Genomic DNA, 19,429 nt, shown 5'->3' on the forward strand with positions numbered 1-19,429 from the left:
TCAAAGCTGTGTACCGTTTTACTTTGGATCCAGCAGAGAAAAACCAAAGCGAGAGAGGAAGCTTGTCAGACAGAGGAGGAAAAAAATGATAGAAACAGAAGAAACGCATTCTGAGGTAACACATAATCAGACAGACAGAGAGAGGTAGTAGATAAACAGATAAGGACAGGGTGAATGTGTAAACGGGGGGGGGGCGTGTGCTGTTCTCTCATATTGGCTGGCGTCCTAGAGGCTGTTACATGAAGGCGGCGGGGGGGGGGGGGGGGGGGGGGGGGGGTCATTTGTTGACAGACAGAGGAAGAACACACTCCAGCAGCCCCCCTCCTCCTCCCCAAAAAAAGCACATGCACACACCCTTTCTCACCCCCGTGACTCCCATCTGTTGAAAACAATACAGACCCCGGGCCCTCCCTTTGCACAACACTCACATGTGTGTGCACGTTTTCCTCTGTTCTCTGTGCTGCGTAACACGGAGAAGAAGGAGCGTCCACCCTTCACCAGAACACACTGACCCATGAACACAACAGCAGAGCTCCAACAGCACATGGACAGAAGCCTTGTGGGTCTGTGGGCTCACTCTGACAACAGCAAGTCTGGGCATTATATTATTTCGATTTGGAGAGCTTTGTAGCAAGTGGTTTCAAGAGTATGTACAGCAATACAGGACATGTTTTTCCTGGAGCTCCTAGTTTGCATACATTCATCCTGTAGACCCGCTTTTTCAACGTATGTAAACCACCACACTGGCTAACTGGCACAAATACAAGAAGTGAGTAGCTGGAAGAAGGAAACAATCTGCTTTTGTGTCAGAACGCAGACCAAATATGACAGATATTTGATTAAATAACAATAATAAACAGAAATGCACTCAAATGTATTAGTATGTAGTACAATACCCTGTGGTTTTGATATTTTTATACAAGCTGCCGCCGCTTTGCGATTTCTGGGGATCTGGACAAAACCATGGATGACACTGCTATGCAGTCTATGAAATTGTGGTGGGCGTCGATTATAAATACAATAAATCAATACATCTAACAATAAATGCATGCAAGTCAAAACTGTGTCAGTTTGATTCTGTGGCAAAAACAACAGCCGTCCTCATTGCACCACCACGCTGCCCCGCTAAGCTGCCGTTGCTAACAATTTAGTCACTCACAGCCAACGTAGACTGGCCAGAACTGAGGACCCCCACGGGTAAAGTGTCCGTTGGCCCCTGCCGAATGCCCCCTCATGGCACAGAGAGAAGATGCAGACCCTCCAGAGAGGGAGACGCATGTTAAACATCATCAATGTGTCTGTGACCAGACGGGCAGCCATTTACTAAAAACACCTTCTGCTTTAATCAGGGCTGAGTTTGGTGTGTGTAGATGAATACTACGTGCATATCAGGGTGCGTGTACTAAGACACTGAGCAGCGGCTGCATTTGCAGGATTAATGGCTCTGTCTGACAGCACAGACCCACAGGGAAAATGCCCAAGTCAAACTGGCAATATCCTGATGGTGTGTGTGTGTGTGTGTGTGTGTGTGTGTGTGTGTGTGCGCTTATCTCTCCAGCCTGTCACATCCTCTGTGCTCATAGCAGGCCTATCACAAGCTGGGCATCATCCAAATATTAATTTGATTTCCACTGTCAGTCGGCATCAGCAGAAGGAAATGTTGGGACCTCTGGGGATGGAGTCACGCACGGTCACGATCCTAACATTTCATACATCCACAGTCAGAGACTATGATTCCTTAGGTCACTACTTTATTTGGTCACGCTGAATGTCACCTTGAGTTGGTACAAAGACGAACTGAAATTACATCCCAGTCTGTGAAAGAGTAGGTGTCATTTCCTTTTAAAACGAAGGCTCTGCATATTATTAGTGTGGAAAAAAGCAATGAAAGATTACAGAAAATGTGCGTTTCGACTGAATCACATCTCCAGCCATGTTAGCCGTTCTGTGAGTCTGTACAGCAGTGCTTTGAGCTAAATGCCAACTGATGTTTCGCATGTTGAATGTTTACCATGTAGACCAGTTTAACGTGCTAATTAGCACAAACTAACGTATTGGATAAATGTATGACCAGATGATGGCGCTAGAGGAAAGGTCAACAGGACACATCAGGGATTCCCAGACTTCTTCTTGTGAAGGGCCCCCATCAATTAGTGCACGGAGCCCGAATTTGAGACAATTTGCTTTTTCAAGATTTTTTTTTTGGATTAGTCCGAAGATAAAAACGTCTTCATAGACAATCAACGATCAAACTGGAACCACAAAAAATTACAACTAATCAAAATATCAAATGTTATCTTTCATCATCACTCCAGCTTCCTTCTTGGGCTGAGGACCAGACAGAGGAAAAACAAAAATAAGTGGGATTCATCCTCTGGAGACGAAGAATGGCAATACAAACTTTCCTGGTAATCCATGCAATAGTTATATATATAAATATTTCAGTCTGAACCAACAAGACAAACCAACCAACTCACCAAGCAACATAACCATTTCTACAGCCACACTGCTAGCTTGGCTGCAAATAATATCGGCCTCAACTAACCCAGAGTTAACGCAGCACTACTGCAAGCAATAAGCAGTTTCTCTCTGTTTCAAATAAGAAAAACTGCCACAATCATGACGCCAAGTGCAACATGAAAATTAAACTGAGTAAATTGTGAAAAACACACCGAAGCTTCGGCAAAACCCCCTTCTTATTTACGTGACATATAGAACATGAACCGTACCTTGTTTTTGCTCTTATGTTTCCAAAACGGGAAGATGCAGTGGAAGAAAAATTTTGCCCAACTGAAGATTGTGGCAAGACACCAGCCTAGTCCGCCCATTCTCTCCTGAAAATCTCCTCACGTCCTCCACTGTATAATAGCTGCCGCTCTTCGTCTCCCCTCCCTCTTCAGCTTGTCCTTCAGCAGCACTAGTTAGTCCTGGACAGAATCCTGGGATGGCTGTTGATCTAATTCAAGAAACTGCACATTTCCCTAGAGTTTCAGTGACAACAAGCGCTTGTAAAGTGTTATTGAAGTCATTCCTAAACGCCTCCCTGCATCCCTGCTACATCCCCTCTTCCTCTGGATGCTGCAGGCTCCTCCATTGAAAGCATCAGGAGGTAAAACATGAGGAGAGGGGAGGACAGAAATGGGCGGAGGTGGGGTGAGTCGGGCAGAGCCGTCTGGTAAAGAAGGAGGCACTTATAGTGATGGAAAAAAGAAGGGGGGGGACTGCAATTTATTGTAGAAAGGGGGGGGTGGCTTGGAAGGATTCTTGGTGCGGTGAAAGAACAATGAATGAAAGATCTGTTGAGAGGAGTAAGAGTGAAGTCTCGGTAATTAAAATGGAGCTGTAGATACAAATTATGATGCAGGCACTTGCACTCAGGGGATTGTCAGGGGGCCCCTAATGAAGACAGTCACTGTCAGACCAATCACATATGACCCAGGATGCCCCTGAGCCTGTATGCAATCTGACTAATTAGTATAAAGTGCATCAGTCACTTGAACCAGCATCTGAACTGCATTTTTAGCTGCATGGCACATGAAATGAACTCTAACAATATGGAAACAACTCAAGAGGAGAACACAAAAATGTTTTTGAGAAGAGCCATAATGAAAACACCTGACACCTCCCTCCCAAAAACACTGAATGAGTCAAATTATTTAAAAGGAAGTTTGTGAAATTCTGCTGATAAAGTCTTCAATTTAACTTCTCTGTGATCCTGAGACAGTTTGTCTTTAAAACAATTCAAAGCATCAAACCAGAACATTTGGCTCTGTGTTCTGGCGACTGTCACATTACAACCTTACCAAACAACAACATGTTCCAGATCATGGAGCGACACAGGAAGCTCATCCATGCTTTGCTTCCGTTCAGGGGAAATGAGAGATGGAAGCCTGACTGTTTGGCGAGAACACTGTAAGACAGGACCACTGCCCTATATGGGTGCATTGTTCCTGTGTTTGTCTTTTCTGTGATCAGCATTTTCCAGATCCACATCCAAAAAACATAGCAAAGTGATGGAAAATAAAACGGTTATGGTGTAAAGTGCGAACTGCTCGTCCTACTCTTTATAGCTGCTGCACCACTGCAGTATCGCATCCAGCAGGGGTTTTCTCCCTTGTAAAGGCCCACTTCTGATTTTTACAAAATGTCTGGAGATTACCGTATTGCCTGATATTAATGCATTGTACCACTGTGTCATTTGCTTTAAGTGCCTTTCTGATTTTTAACAGACATACAAGTATTTCTTTTGTATTTTACCAGCCAACATAAACGTTATCGATCAAACAAAAGGAGGCTGTACTATGTTCTGTAATTTCTATGCACCATGTTAGCAAGCTAGCTACCTTATTAGCTGACCTGACAGAATGGCAGCAATGTGTATTTGTACCCGAGTCCTGCTCTTCCAACTTTGTCAGATTTTCATTGCCTCAGCAGTCAGTCACATCAACACAGTTTGGAATCTGTCAATGACCCACAATCACATCGCTAATTTGCTTTGCCTCGGCTGGCAATTGCAGTTAAACCAGATTCTGCTGCTCAAATACAATGGGGTTTCAGCATGGTCTCACCACAAGACCACTCTCCTGTGCTCCTGTTAAAGAAGATTACACAACACTGGCTAAGGGACAGAGAAGTTTCAGAGTGGGGACAATATCATGCGCACTTCCTGCCTCTCTGTAGTACAAACAATGAGCTGGCTTCAAGTCTCAATCTGGCAGCATCAGGTCTGTTGTTCATTCGAGGAAGCCAGATGAGAGGTTAGGGAGTAAAGGGTCATTGTTGCAGAGAGAACAAGAGGGGGAGTGACCGGTCATGGCCGCTCATGGCTTTGGTGGAGGGGCTGACGGAGGTTTTGGTCACAGCTGGTGGTATGCACTCACCAATTTAATTTTTGTATTTCCCATTGTCATCATGCAGTGTAATTCTGAAAGCACCAAGCAAAGCAGCCAAAGAAAAAAAGATAACTATAGGTCTCTGTGGAATATCAAGTCAACTTTAAAAATACAACAGCAACCCGAGTTAAGATTCAGTATTCACTGCCAGTCAGCCGCAGCCTCCTCATCAGCCTTATTACATTCAGACCCAGCGCCAAACTGCAGCTCACTCCAGACTCTGATGAAACTGTGCACCACATTTCAGATGCATTTCAGCCGTCGGCAGCGGAGTGCCAGTATGCACACAGCTGCTGGGAGAGTCAATTACACGGCGACATACAGAGAGTATTCCCGAATCTGTTGGCTGTCACAGCTGCAAAGGGAGTACTAATTTAAAATGAAATTAACTAATAGCCAATAATAACATTTGCATTGGAGTCCCACTCATTTTAATACTGCATTTCATGTTACTGGTCCCAACAAAGTGGCCGTGATTAATGCGGCAATTATCTCCCGCCCCTCCCGCTATTGATCCAAGGCGCCCATTTTTTTGGATTGAGTGCTCAGTGAATGTGGCAGGAAGCCACAAGGAATTAAGTGAAATCTCATTTCATCTTTGAACACAGCCAAGAGAATTTGCTCTATCTTAAGTCGGCAGGTGGGAATAGTTTTGGTGAATCGGTAATCCTGGGAAATGTAAGTCCGGATTGGTGACAAAATGGAGCACATTTAGATGCATCCTGTTTTTTAAGAAAGGCTATAATCCAAAGCCTCTTTGGACAGACGAAGGGACAAAGCATAACAAAGCTTCCTGGGCACAAGTTCAAATCTCAGCGGCTGCATGCAAGTGATACTGCAGCTCAAACCTCTGATAATGCTGTCTGGGGAGAATTGATAAAGAATATTCAGAATTCGATGCCATGCAGCAGTAAACTGTGAAAATCTGTATTTGTTTTTCCATCATTTTTCCTGAACCAGAATGTTTTAATGGATCACTGACACAAAAGAAATTAAGTGCACTGCTCCACTTTAAAAAGAGTGAGACCTTTCACTGCGATCCTCCATTCAGTTTGAGTATCACAATGTGACAGCGAGAAGATTAACACCCTTCTGACTTTAGTACACAGAGAGATCTCTTTAAAGCATCAAAATGTAAACTACACCAATTAAAATGATTAACAATCAATGTGATCCTGCAATATTAAGAATTTTACATTCTCATTTACATATATACATATACAACTACATTTCTGCTACTGGAACAAATGAATCATAAGTGAATAAATAATAAAATAACATAAAAAAATACCCCACAGTATCTCTGAAATGACAAACAATCTGGGTGAGCAATTCAATTATCATCCACAGAAACCAAACACAAAGCACAGCAACCATCTTACCTTTCCAGCAACAATTATCAAATGGCCTCAAACACCAAAGGCCTCTAAGCCGTCATCAGCTGCCTCATAAAAGCCCAAACGGGGCAGAAATGAACAGGATGCAGGCCAAGGTGATGAAAAGGTACGAAGGTCCAGTGAAGTGCTGGATTGTCTTTCTTCACTTAGTGAAGAAACACCCTTTAAGATTTCTTAGAGCTTAAAAACATTTTAATGTGCTTTCTTCATGTCAGTGGCCGTCTCATGTGGTCACCCAGCAAGAGCTTCTACAGGTTAAATTAATCTCTTCATTTTGCCTTCATTTAAATGAAGAATAAATACAGGAGTGTCCTGTTTTCACAAAAGAGACAACCAGCTGAGGATGACCACTGCCTAAGAGACAATGACACATGTGGGCCCCGCTCCCGTCACGAGAGGCGACGCCTTGTGAAACAGCCATCAGTGTGAAAGTTACTGCGTTCTGCGCCGCCATAAACTAATTAGCTGCACGGACACCTCAGAGAGTGACACTTCCACATCGGAGGACAGGACAAAGGAGGCAGAGACAGAGAGACATGGCATGCAGACGAATGGACTCAGCACAGACTGTCTCTGTCCGAGGTCAAAACGCACACAATAAACACCACAAGGCAAAGTGGCCTAAAAGAGCATTTCATTTCCACTACGAGGACACTACACTGTCCACAGGAAAGGACAAATCAAAAACAAACTTAGATCACCTGAGCCTGACTGACACCAGACTATAAAAGTGTGGTTTCCACTGCTGGTCTTATGCACTTGATATGCTCATAATCAAATTTCACAATTAAAATCTCACACCTCCTCATGAACGAGGAGCAGTTAATGGGGCTGAATCGAGCGATCAACTTAAGACAAGATTCAAAAGGAGTTGGGAAAGGAATCAGATTCAGTACTGGAGTCAGATTCGATAAAACCTTAAAATCCACACCTTAGTTTGGTTTTGGAAACTGGAAAACAAGACACAGAATCGTCTCTCTGGACAACAGCTAAAGACAACATGAAGTTTGGTGACATTAAGTAAAACTGCAAGTTGATAAAGTAAAACAGGCAAAGAGACCTGGAAAGTCCTTTGACTCAGCTTCACCGTTTGGCTTGCTGCGGATGGACTGACCTGGCGATGGGAGCGAGTCGCTGACCACCCACAGTTAAACATGACATGTTGCAACAGCACTCACCAGCCAGAGGGACATCGCCGAGTTCTCTTTGAAGACACCTGGGCCAGTAATTCCTTCTCACAGATCCACGGCTTTCTTGAACACTGAGCTAGCTTTTCTGGGATTAGCAAGACTATGTTATTGTCCCTCAAAGCTGGGTGCACTGACCAAAGAGAGCCTCGCAGTCTGGCCCTTATCCTGACATACTTCCTCTACTGCATTGTTAGCAAGGGGAGAGGAAACACACACGCACACACATACACAATCACACAGTATGGAAAGCCAGCGTCAGGCGATCCTAACTGAAAGTGAGACGAGCAGGAGCTGTTGTTTGCTCTCTGAGATTTTTTTGTTTCTTGCACTTTTGCCAAAGTCAGTGTTTAAACCATCAACGGAGCGGACTTGCTTTTTATGGCAGTCGAATCCGGATTTCACCACATGCTTGCAGGTTTTGGATCAAGCAATTTAAAGAAACTCTGTTGGTGTGTAATTCATACCTTTTGATGAGACCAGACACACATAAAATAATTATTATGCATTACTACATCGGGGACCTTTAAACGACACCGTCAGCTTTTTGAAATCTGCTGAAGGGATGTAAGAGACAACACAACACTGTCTTACAAACAAAATCCAAAGTCTCTTATAATCTTAATCTTGCTGAAAAATCATCCAATTCAGTTTCATGATTGTATTAAGAGTGCCGAAAGCATGAAGGAAAGTAATGACTCACTGTACGATGTCATTACTAAGACCAAGTTAATTCGATTACGGTTCATTTAATTTGCTGTTAATATCAGTTTATCTGCATTTCACAATATAAAGATAGAATGAATAGACTCCTGCATAGAACACTGTCTACTCTTTGCGTTTTTCCTGCTACAAAAAGGTACAAAACTCTTCCAGGCAAGTGAATGAACACACTGAAGGTGCTGGCAGTTGAGGTGAAGAGGTTCCCTGACCAAGTAACTTTTTTTAACTGACAGTTAATGGAAACTGACGGATTCAGTGTCACTCATCCATGACGGTGGAGGGACTTAGCAAGCAGAGCATGCCGGGTAAGGAACAGGAGCTGCATCGGACATTAACATTCTTCCAGTTGACTCTTCACTCTACATGACTTTTACAGGGTTTTGAAGAAAGAGGTGATATTTACTTTGCTGGTGATGAAAACACAGCGGCAGCCTGCTGGCCTCTGAGGGGGGATCATCAGCAGAACACACACACTGAAAGTGTGCCGATCCAGGAGGCCTAATTCAATCCTACCACACGCTCTTCATTAGCTACTGATTAAAAATCTCTGAGTGTGTTGGACCAAACCTAACTATTGTTAACTGTCACAAGCAAGCTGAGAATGTGTTTCATGCATGTATATGCAGACCGATGAATCATAACTATGTCTGCACCGTAAAGACTGTGAAGCTCCGAGTCGAAACCATGTAGGGCTCATTCTTCCTAAAGCCCTTCAAACCCCACCTCAGATGGATCAAAGACCGCATTGTGTGCTTAGGTTTTAACACAGGGGGGTTTACTTTCTGGACGATTGTTATCGCTCCTCAAAGTGCTAAGCCATGAGTGAGGCCTCCGTCAATCCTGGTGCCAAAAGGGGAGTCTGAAATATCTGTAGTCCTGCCTTCCATGTGTGCAAAGGCAAAGACATGGGTTTAAATTGGAAGTGCATGTTGCATGAGCTCACACTTGTCATTTCTGATTAAACCACATGAACACTACATTACAGTGGGCCGCCTCTTTAGCACAAATAACTGCTGCAGCTTCACTGCACCAACAGATCTCAACACTGACTGCCCCCTGCTGGCCTCTTTTCACCACAATCGCCAACTGTCAGAATCATCTGAAGAGCAACCAAACCACACAACACTTAGTGGTGCCGGTGTCAAGAGGCCACTAAAGCCACTGGCCAGGCAGCAAACATGGCACTCTACGTACATCTTTTATATTCTTCTTCATACAGGCAAGTAACCAACATACACATAAAATCCCTTAAACATTTATTTAGCTGCAAACAGGGCGAGTTCAAACATCTCTTACAGAATTTCCAAGAAACACTGTGGCTTTGCTAACAGCTTAGAGCATCCTTTGAGAGGCTATACATTCCATACATGCAAGAAATGACGCATTTGGGATGACGCTGGCAGATTACTAAGGATGACAGGCAAAACTGTAATCCTCAAAGATTTATGGTTTATGTGGATACAGTCCTGGAATGAAAACTAACTGAGACAGACTGCCTTTGATGAAAGATGAGCGAACAACCACATGAAATGCTGCTGTTTCAAGTTCAGTTCATCAACAATTAGGTCTTTAATCTGGCGTTTTTGATGGACCAGAAAGCTCCATGCACTCAACTGCTTTTCACCACTAATCCAGGTTTTAGTATAATTGGCAGCAAATCAAATAAATGAGCAAATAAAGTATCTCCCCTGGCACATCCTACAGAATGTACCCTGGCAAGATGACATCTAAAGGCCCTCTGCATCTTCCAGATGGAAGGATCCACCTCTGACTGCAAACTGTGGAGTCACACAAACTGCAGAAAGATTCAGGGGTCATGCAGGGCTTTCAAATGCTCTAGCATGGGCCAAAATATTTCCTATTTTATTAGTGAAAGGAGTCAGAATTGGAGCAAATTATCTCTTGCTGCGAATGTGATGAAACAAGCCAACGATCTGACACATTAAACTTGAAAATAAAACAAATGAATAACAATCACTGTTGGATAGCTGGATTTGAAAGACAAGTCTCCGCTCTTTGAGGCAGCTCTCAAAGAATATGAGCAGCAATCACAATTCTGTTTGGGAAATCCGATTCCCCTTTCATAAACACCAACAACACTTGCCTGAATGAATAACAGCTGATGCAAATTAGCACGCGTGACTTCAGCTTTGTGCCTGAGCAATTCAGAGCCAAAACGTGACTGAAGAACTAAATTCTCAACAGCAGTGGGTCATATTACTGTCTCTATCATGTGTGTCAGTCATATCCTGCACATCAGGTGAAGCTTGAGTTCAATGTTCCCCTTCACAGTCTGTGCCTTGTATGTCTTGTCACACTTCTGTGAACTCTAATCCTCCTTCTTGCTGTGCTGCGTCTAACAGTTAAGGTCATTCAGCACTTGGAACGCTGAGATTTAAATGTAGATAAAGGCTGCTGATGAGAGGCTCGAAGTAAAGTCTTACAGGTGTTAGGAAGCAAACACCGTCTTTACAAGTACAACTTACAGTAGTAATATACAAGTGTGTGTGTGTGTATTTGTCGTTGTGTGTGGTAATGACAGGGAGGACACCCTGCCCGTCAGCTTCAGACCAGATACATCCACTGGACGCAGTGCTAAATTTCTTCTCGGCACCGACAGTAACCCATGGAGACGGTGAGCTTGCCCAGTGGCCCAGCATTATGCAAATGTAAATCACGCTTGACTGGACACAAGACAGTGTGTGTGTCCATCGCACGGCTTCACATTTCACCCAAACTTTATTGGTGCCAGTGGCCTTTTGTCTGCTTTAATTGAATTAACTTCTCAGGAACAGGCCGTGTTGCAGGAGAGCGACGGGACATCACACAGCCATCACCCCGGCATGGGAGCTTTTAATGGTGTTTACACTGGAATCATTCACTGCTTTACAAGAAAAGGGGTTTCTCTTTTAGAAAATTTTATAACTTGGTAACATTTGCTTTTTAGGAGCTAGGAGGAGACTTTCGTCAGCCTCTGAACATAACAGGTTAGCAAGTCAAAAGTCTCCATTTAAAAGACTCCTTCCTGTCACCTTTCTGTCATTTCATGTCACGTTTCAGCCCCCCCTCATGGAAAATGTCACAGTTGTGTCTTAATCCGACTTACTTGTGCAGTCACTTCAAAAAAAGCCCAGTCCATAGAAAAAGTTGTTGTTGTTGGGCCGTGGAAACATATTTTCCCAATCATCTTCTTACTACCAGCCATGTGGTCCTGCAGTGCATGAACACAAAACGATCAAAACGCATATTTCTGTGAACCAGTCAGAATTCAGCTGGATTTAAATCAAAATATAATGACAGTCATTGGGCCGTTTATGATGGCGCCAATAAATCTGTCAAACCACACCCTCGCAAGTCCTGATGTAGCACATTGTTTATGTTGTCATAGTCAGGGCTGCCAACTTTTGACTTCAGCCTGGGGGGGGCTGCTGTCCTCTAACCCTCAGCCTCAGCCATAGATCAGGTGTGAGCCCCCACCTCCCAAAACATCCAATAAGGAACCAAATTCAGCTGCTTGATCTTTCAGTCAGATGCCTCATTCAAGCTAAGCTGTGATGTTTATTCATTAATTGTCTGCTAAATTCAAACAGGTGTGTTCATTTCTTCACTGAAGTAAACCATCTGTGTGTAAACGTTACACTCACTCATGTCCACACATGCACACACACAGCTGCCACAGCGTCAGCTTCAACATCTACAGCACTACTCTGAAGCGTGATATACTCTGTGCAGATTACACTGCATATGATTAAACTTACTGCTCAGCATCAACACGCTCCTCTGACGTCCCACTGACTTCACAAAAGGAGCCCACTGACAGACGTCTGCACGGCTTTCTGTAAATATTAGCTTCTAACGCTATGTGAAAGTCACTTGCTCCGTTGCAATGTGCATAACGATGATGTGTGGTTGCACCCTTTTGATGAGATGATGAGCGATGCGTTCAGGGACATCTGCGAAGAGTGAGCAGCTCGTCAGCACTGAAAAACACCCCTGAGAGGTGAAGTTAACTGGAGAAAAGGCACATGTGGTGCGAGATGTGAGTCAACTGCATGAGTCTCAGGCTCAGTGCGTGGGAACTGCCAGTTTAAATGAGGAAAAAAAAAATTAAATGGCAACGTCCCCACCTGCTGGTTAAAAAGCACAGTATCATTAAAATCATACAACTGTGAGAAGTCGTGAGCTCTACTTTGAAGCGCCTGAGCATCTTAGAAAACCGCCTTTGGATAAAGTACTGCACTCTGTCACTGTTTTGGCTACAAGTCGCAGTGTGAAAGGAGGAATGTATTCACTGTTTACTGGTTTTCCTCCTTCTCCTTTCAGCTTGTCAGCTTGTCCCCAGTCAGCAGGGCAGAGACCCACCCAGACGCCAAGCAAACAACGTCACATGGTTTTCCCCAGCAGATAAAAGAGCCATGGAAATTCAAATGTTTGGCCAGTGTCTGAGATAATACGAAGCAAACAAGTTTCTGTAATCTTGATGGGTTTGATTTTTGTAGAGTTGCAGACATGAACAGACATGAATTTAACAACAAATGCTGAGTATGGCTGGTAAAATCTGCTTTTTTAATTAATTCAACAGATTTCAGGTCCCTTTCAGATTGGATTAATGAAGACTTAAAGTGTCAACTTCATCTAATTTTCAGTTTCAAACAGTATCTGAAAACGCATATTGAGCCAGTGTTATAAAAGAGCCCCTAAGTCATGAATGACTTAGTGTTCTAGTAATAAACAAAATTCAACCGCATTGTTGTGCTACAGTGCAGCAAAGATTTCCTGCAATTAACAATCATTCAAGACTTTCACCGAAAACATGAATTTGTTTTGGGTAGCGGATGAGTGTCTTGGCCCTGCTGCATGACATCCTGCTATCAGTAAGCTCAGAGAGGAGCCTTACGAATGCTGATGGCAGGTGTTACAGGATTGGCTGCAGCAGAGCTTAGCGGTAATATAAGACACAAGACAATCACACAAAGTGACAAAGAGGTCCCAGGAATGTTACCCCAGTGACGTGATAAGTAACAGCGTCGCAGTGGAGGGAGCTGCTAACTGATAGTGCAGCCATTAAAAACAGCTTGGCCTGTTTCATCTAATGCTGTCAAGGCACTTTATCTGACTGGAGACTGTTGAACCCATTACTGTTATCTCTGACGAGAGGAGCCCAACCAACCCAAGATAAAGTACAGCAGTGAAACATATTGAGTGTGCGTTTTTTCCCCCTGCAAATTCTTTGTTCTGGGATTAAATATAATATAATATCAATGTAAATACTGTATCTAAATAAAAGATCTGCATATCTTGTGTAGAAATAACTCATTAGACTTTACTACATACGATGTGATATGCTCAACCTTCCTCAGCTTTTGTAATAAGCACACACCTGGTGATAAACACTTTCCTTTGACTGCCACAGAAATATGGGTCAAGTTGGCGTCAGTGATAGCACGGCGAAATGTAACTTTAATCTCTACTCACAGAAGTATCATCAATCTAGCTGTCCTACGTTGTCAAGACGTTCACAACCTGCACACATAACAGCTTGGTACACAGTTTAACAGCCCCTGACAACGCAGGGCACTGATGTGGAGGTATTCAGACTATTTTCCGAGTCAGGCAGTGAAGGCTTGCCAGGGCAGACAAGCACGCAGAAGGCAAAGCAGCAGCAGATTATGTTCTCAGAACTTTTGTGACTAATGTGATGTAAAATGAAATGGGCTTAAAGGGTAAAACCCCTCAATTTAGGTAATCCAATATGCTATTCTTGCAGTCTGGGAAAGTCCATGTATTACATAAGAAACTCAGTATGCGTTAAGACTAACAGGCCTTTATACTATAGTTTGTTGCTGATGTTATTTAATCCTAATTGCTGCTTCTCTGTGGTGAGTGTTTATAATGAGCATGTGTGAGGTAAAAACATGGCACTTTAAGACCTATTTTATCAGTCTCACCATCTGCCTCAGAAATCCAGTATTGTTCAGGTCAAACGCAACACTATTTATGATGGACGTCACGATTCTCCAAATCCACAATTCCAATCAACCTTCGACTGTAAGGTCAGGATTCAATTCAATTTTTAATTTAAGCTCTATCACAGTTAAAGTTGATGCTATGGTTGGACTGTAGCATCTGGATTTGTCAAGCTCAACAGATCATCGGTTTTCTGCTAGGACAACTTTCATTTAAACTTTCAAAAAGACTGGAGTATTTTACAACAACAGCTTGACTTTACAGCTTTGGTTCAGGCAAGTTCAAATAATATTCACCCAAAATATTCCACCGTTCAGAAAGACAAAAAAAAACTTCAGGAATTAAACATTAAACAAGACAGGGTAGAAAAGCACAACCAGGTTTGCACAACTTGCTTTTGATTTCGATGACTGAAACTGAAAGCTTGTTTCAATCGATTTTCGATCGAATTAAACTCGTGACGCTCGTTCTGTACGTTCTGATGTTCATCCAAAGCAAACAGAAGGCGTCAGCAAATTGTTTGAGACTCATTAAGTGGGTATCCATCTTTAATTTTCGTTACTGTCCCTTCAGTGCAGCTCAGCAAGGACGCACTGCATGAGATTTTTGCTGAAACCTCTTATTAGCTTCAGAACAAAGAGTTGGGATTTTGTGTATCATCACTTTGAAGCCTCTTTTGGAATGGGTGTCTTCATGTGGACAGGATGAATGATTACGACCATCAAACGCTTTCCAAACATACATATGAAACTCGATTGTACATACTAGGATTTAGTAATAATACTCTAGTAATTCTGTACTTCAAAAAAAATGTGGTATCACATGTCAATGAAATACTTTTCAATTCATCTGTGCTTAAAACTTCCCATACAAAACCAAAACTGTTTGTAAAGCAGCCCTGCCCTGCGACTTACAGCCCAACAAGGCAGAACTCAAACTGGACACAAGTTATTAGCATCTGATGTTACATATCAGTTTATCGCCTTATATACTCATAAGAACAAAATAGAATGAGGATATTTCCAGATTCAGAGTGAACACGGCCTTGGGGAAACCGTAAATAAACTCTCAGCCTGTGTGTAAGCTATAAATGTGCGGCACGCCGGTGATGCTTGTGTAGGATTTCAGGCGTGTGCAACACATGTGTGGCATCGGGTCCATGAGTGTGATTTAATTAAAGATTCCGTTGCCCAGTGCATAGGATGGGACACGCCTGCTCTCATTAACACGGATCAGGACGGCACGTGGAACATGTGCCGTTTTTTGTTTTTTGTTTTTTTATGGAGGGCTATTGAGTTTCTACTCCTGTTCTACTAATAATAACGGCACAGCAGAGAGAACAATCAACTGGTCTGTCCCCATGTTCTCTTCGGGGCACGGGAGATACAGTATTACACATGTAAAGAGAAGACTTGGGTTTCTCCAAAAACATTAATAAAGAAGTACATTAATGTGTTCACAATGCATGCATTTCCATTGACGTGGCCTTGGCCCAAAAGGTCAGCCACGTCCAGTGAATCCAGCAGCCTTACCTGAGACAGCGAGCGGTCTATATGTTTACTAAACACTTCATGGTTACGTTTCGAAAATCCCATTATATTTCCCCCTCCCAGTCCAGTAAGAAACCACATTCCAATGCAAATACCTATGAAATTCCTCCACAGTGGAATGCCTAAGTGTGCAAACCTATCCTTTTAAAAGCCGTGAGGGCGAACCAGCAACAATGATCTGCCTCGGCTTGTTACAAGCATCGGTGCAAAACAGAAAGAGAGAAGAGGAAAAAAAATGTGGGGTCTTTCTTCCTGTGTGTATTCAGAGTAAATGCAGCATGTCAAAGGGGGGGATTTATTATGTCCCCATAGAAAAACATTCTCCCGATGACGAAAACATGATTGGGCGACCTGGGTAGCCCAGCCTAACTTCTGCTCCACTGTCACAGTAATTACCCTTGGAGCCCCGTGGCATCCGACCTTGATGAAAAACACCCCGGGAAAAAAGAAGAGCCACAAATATCAACAAAAGACGCATTTTGAGGCAAAAGGGATGCGACCTGGGAGAGCCGAGCTCCCTGTCCATCACTCGGAAGTGTTGTGAATGGCTACAAAGGCCCCCGGAGTGAGACTTTGTGGGATTTGGACGTTGCCAAGAGCGAATGCCACATCGCCTTGCCAAGTATTAGGGAGAAGACAAGAAAATCCCCCCACGTAGAGAAATATCAACAAAACTGCAGCATAAAGAGGCACATTCAAAGGCACACAAAGCCATAGAGGCTGCGTGGTGTATGGCTAAACGGAGCACATAATGCTGCACTGAAGCCACAAGGTCCGAGTCCGAGGTGGAAGTTAGGCCTCTGCTTTACATTCCAAGAAAAGGGGCGCACAACCGTGACTCTGGAGGGAAAATACAGTCGCCCTGTGCCTTAATCTATCGTTCTGACTGTCATTCTATCCACTGTGCATTGCCAAGTGAATTAAAGACACTCTAAGAAGCTCAATGAACGCCTTTTGTATCCCATTATCTCCTTGTTCCACAGGCTTTGTGGGTAACGTTACGCATCACCGAATCATTAATGTCTTGAAAGGCTGTTTGGAAAAGAAATATCCGCTCATCGGATTCACACATCCTTTGACTGCGAAGCGTTGAAAGTAAAGGCGTTGACTTCCAGAATGGATAAAAAGGCTCAAGTTATTAGACGATTCCATGCTAGCTGTTGGCTCAAGCTGAAGGGTTTCCTTGCAGATTGTGCAATTCAACACATGTATGCGCGCACACAAACACACACACATTCCTGGACAGCATTTTGAATATCTGACGTAGTACACGTTTACACAAATAAACTGATGTATACAGCATTAGCACTAAACTTGATATTTTCACACTTAAAGACTGGGAGTTCATTATCTGGAGCTCATGTCAAACAAACATATGATGTGACCTGATGTGAAAACTGAGACTAAAGTAAACTGAAATATCAGTGTAAACTTAATGGTCATAAGTGTTTTCGTTATCATGGTTGTGTTCCTTTACATCTGCTCTTTCTCACTGAAATATATTCATACATGCATGACAATGAATGCATCTGAAGTTGATAAGTAGATAAGGAGACTAACAGCGCAGCAGAGAAGCATTTAAAAGTGTCTGAAATCAGATTATTTGCTGGTCAGTGCTGGATTGACCTGCTGGCAACAGCATGTGGAGGGGGGACGTATACCACATCAAGACAGCCCGATGCAGGGATCCACACAATTCTGGATCTACGTGTTCAGCTTATATCAGCTTACCTCACAAGCTTGGCTCTCTTTGATATCTTCTCTCATATGAATCCTTTACATATTGCCAATAAATACAGCAAATTCTGCACTGATTGCCATGTGAATAACAAGCAGTAAACAACTATTTTCTATAAAGATTTAGTGGAATGATAGCGTCCTGCATGTCAGTTCCTCTCTGTCCTCATCGCGTCTGTTTACAACATGGCGGCCCGGTACGACACCTTGGACACCTCTTTTCTCATTTTTGATGAGAACTGCCTAACTGAATGAACGACGTGCACGTTTGTTTTTGTCTGACATTCTGATGCTGCACTGCAGTATAAGAAGCTTCCTGCTCTGAAATAAAGGTTAAATTCCTGTGTGCATGGGCATTAAAGGGAAAATGACGGGGGTTAACCTTACTCAGGCATCACACCCGTCTCCCGGGTCAAGCACACACTGGGCAGCTTTCCACAGAGGAACACACAGAGAGGGTCTTGTTCTGCAGCCCATGAGCAGGTCAGCACCGGCAGGTAGGAGTGAAATGATAGGTCTCCCCAGAGACACAGCACAGAGGACGCACTGTTTCCCCACAGCTAAAGCATCCACTGGAATGCAATATGGGCCGGCAGGTAACTTTCAGTTCACCGTGTGCCTTTATCGAAAATCTTCAAATCCCAGGAAAGCCCCAGCCTGCCGTCTGACACTTTGGTGGGAATTCAGAAGCAGGGGAAGATGGAGAGCTGGACCTGACATGCATCAAACTGAAATGAAGATTAGAGCCCAGCAGCGAGACCGGCTCTGACCAAGTGCAGGCTCTACATACGTACAGTAAGTGGAGTCCCCATTTACATAGCGCTTTTCTGGTCCTGAGATCCCAACCATAATCGTAAGAGGCAAACCTGCATCCCAGTCGGATCGTCTTCATCATCACCACCACTTACGCCCCAAATATGTTCATTGAATTAATTTAAAACTTCACGTTATTAACCTGTTAACCATATCAAAGTGGATATAATGACAACATTTTCACTTAAATGAATGAATGGGTTTGGTCAGCTTTTCAGCTGTAAAACGACCACACGGAGTGGAAAAGCTGGACTTTCCAATTAATTAAGCTCCCTGGCTACACCACAAGTAGCCTCTGGGGTACAAGTACTCCCGGTTGTGAATCACTGTTCCAATCTGTCGACTCCTCAAAGCACTTTGCGACACTTCCCACATTCAGCCATTCACATCGAGGGCAGAGGCTGCCATGCACAGTGCTGACCAGCTCATCAGGAGCGCCACAACGCTTCCTGTCCAAAGCCCCAAGGTGAGATTCACTCACTCACACACACACACCAGTGCAACAGCCATCACGACCATGAACTTGACTTATACAGCAACTTTATCTCAAGACCAGAGAAATGTACTTAAAATGCCTCACGCGCCTCCCTCTGATGCAGAAAAGGAGGGTCAATGTACTGTCAGCTTATCATATGGCTCATGTGTTACCTTCCTACTTACACGCAGAATCAAAGGAAAGACAGAGGTGGCTGAAATAGATGATGCCGTGAGACAAGATGAAAATTCAATCTGAACACGGCTGCGTTTCACTCTCTTCACCAGCTGCTCGTTCACATCAACAGTACAGTATCAGCTACTGGGCCCATGTGCTGGGAGGGGCTGCACAGGGTTTTATTTGGGGTGTTTAGCACAAGCTTTTGGGATTCCATCATACAGAAGGAGGGAACCAGAACAACGAACCGATCGGGCCTAAAGAAAACTGACTGTCAGTGGAAATGGCCAAACAGACAGTATTTTCACGTGCCATTTATAGTTTATATGATTATTGTCTTCATGATTCTAAATATTATTAAAATTCACGTTTCTGTGTAGGACTGCTTTCTCCAATCTGCCCCTGATGATGCATCGTCTTCATTTAACGACCTTCTTGTGAAGGGGTCTTTACAGTCAGGTTGTGTTCTGGTCTTACATCAGCCCGTGTACCGCCTTTAAAGAACAACCCA

At 43.5% G+C, this 19,429-nt stretch overlaps 1 protein-coding gene across 9 annotated transcripts in view; it reads right to left on the minus strand.

Moving 5' to 3' along the window:
* Positions 1-19,429, minus strand: part of tns1b (tensin 1b) — a 146,428-nt gene that overhangs the window by 124,568 nt on the left and 2,431 nt on the right. The window contains exon 1 of one of the 9 annotated variants that reach the window (XM_046403352.1): positions 7,468-7,656. The exons of 7 other annotated variants lie outside the window; for them this stretch is intronic. In XM_046403352.1, the coding sequence (XP_046259308.1) occupies positions 7,468-7,482 (15 nt within the window). In that variant the 5' untranslated portion in view covers positions 7,483-7,656. Of the gene's footprint in view, positions 1-2,729; positions 3,638-7,467; positions 7,657-19,429 lie in introns of those variants that run through there. One more of the 9 variants, XM_046403347.1, reaches the window with a different exon arrangement.

Source organism: Scatophagus argus, chromosome 11, assembly GCF_020382885.2.
Source record: "Scatophagus argus isolate fScaArg1 chromosome 11, fScaArg1.pri, whole genome shotgun sequence".
Lineage (NCBI taxonomy): Eukaryota > Metazoa > Chordata > Actinopteri > Scatophagidae > Scatophagus > Scatophagus argus.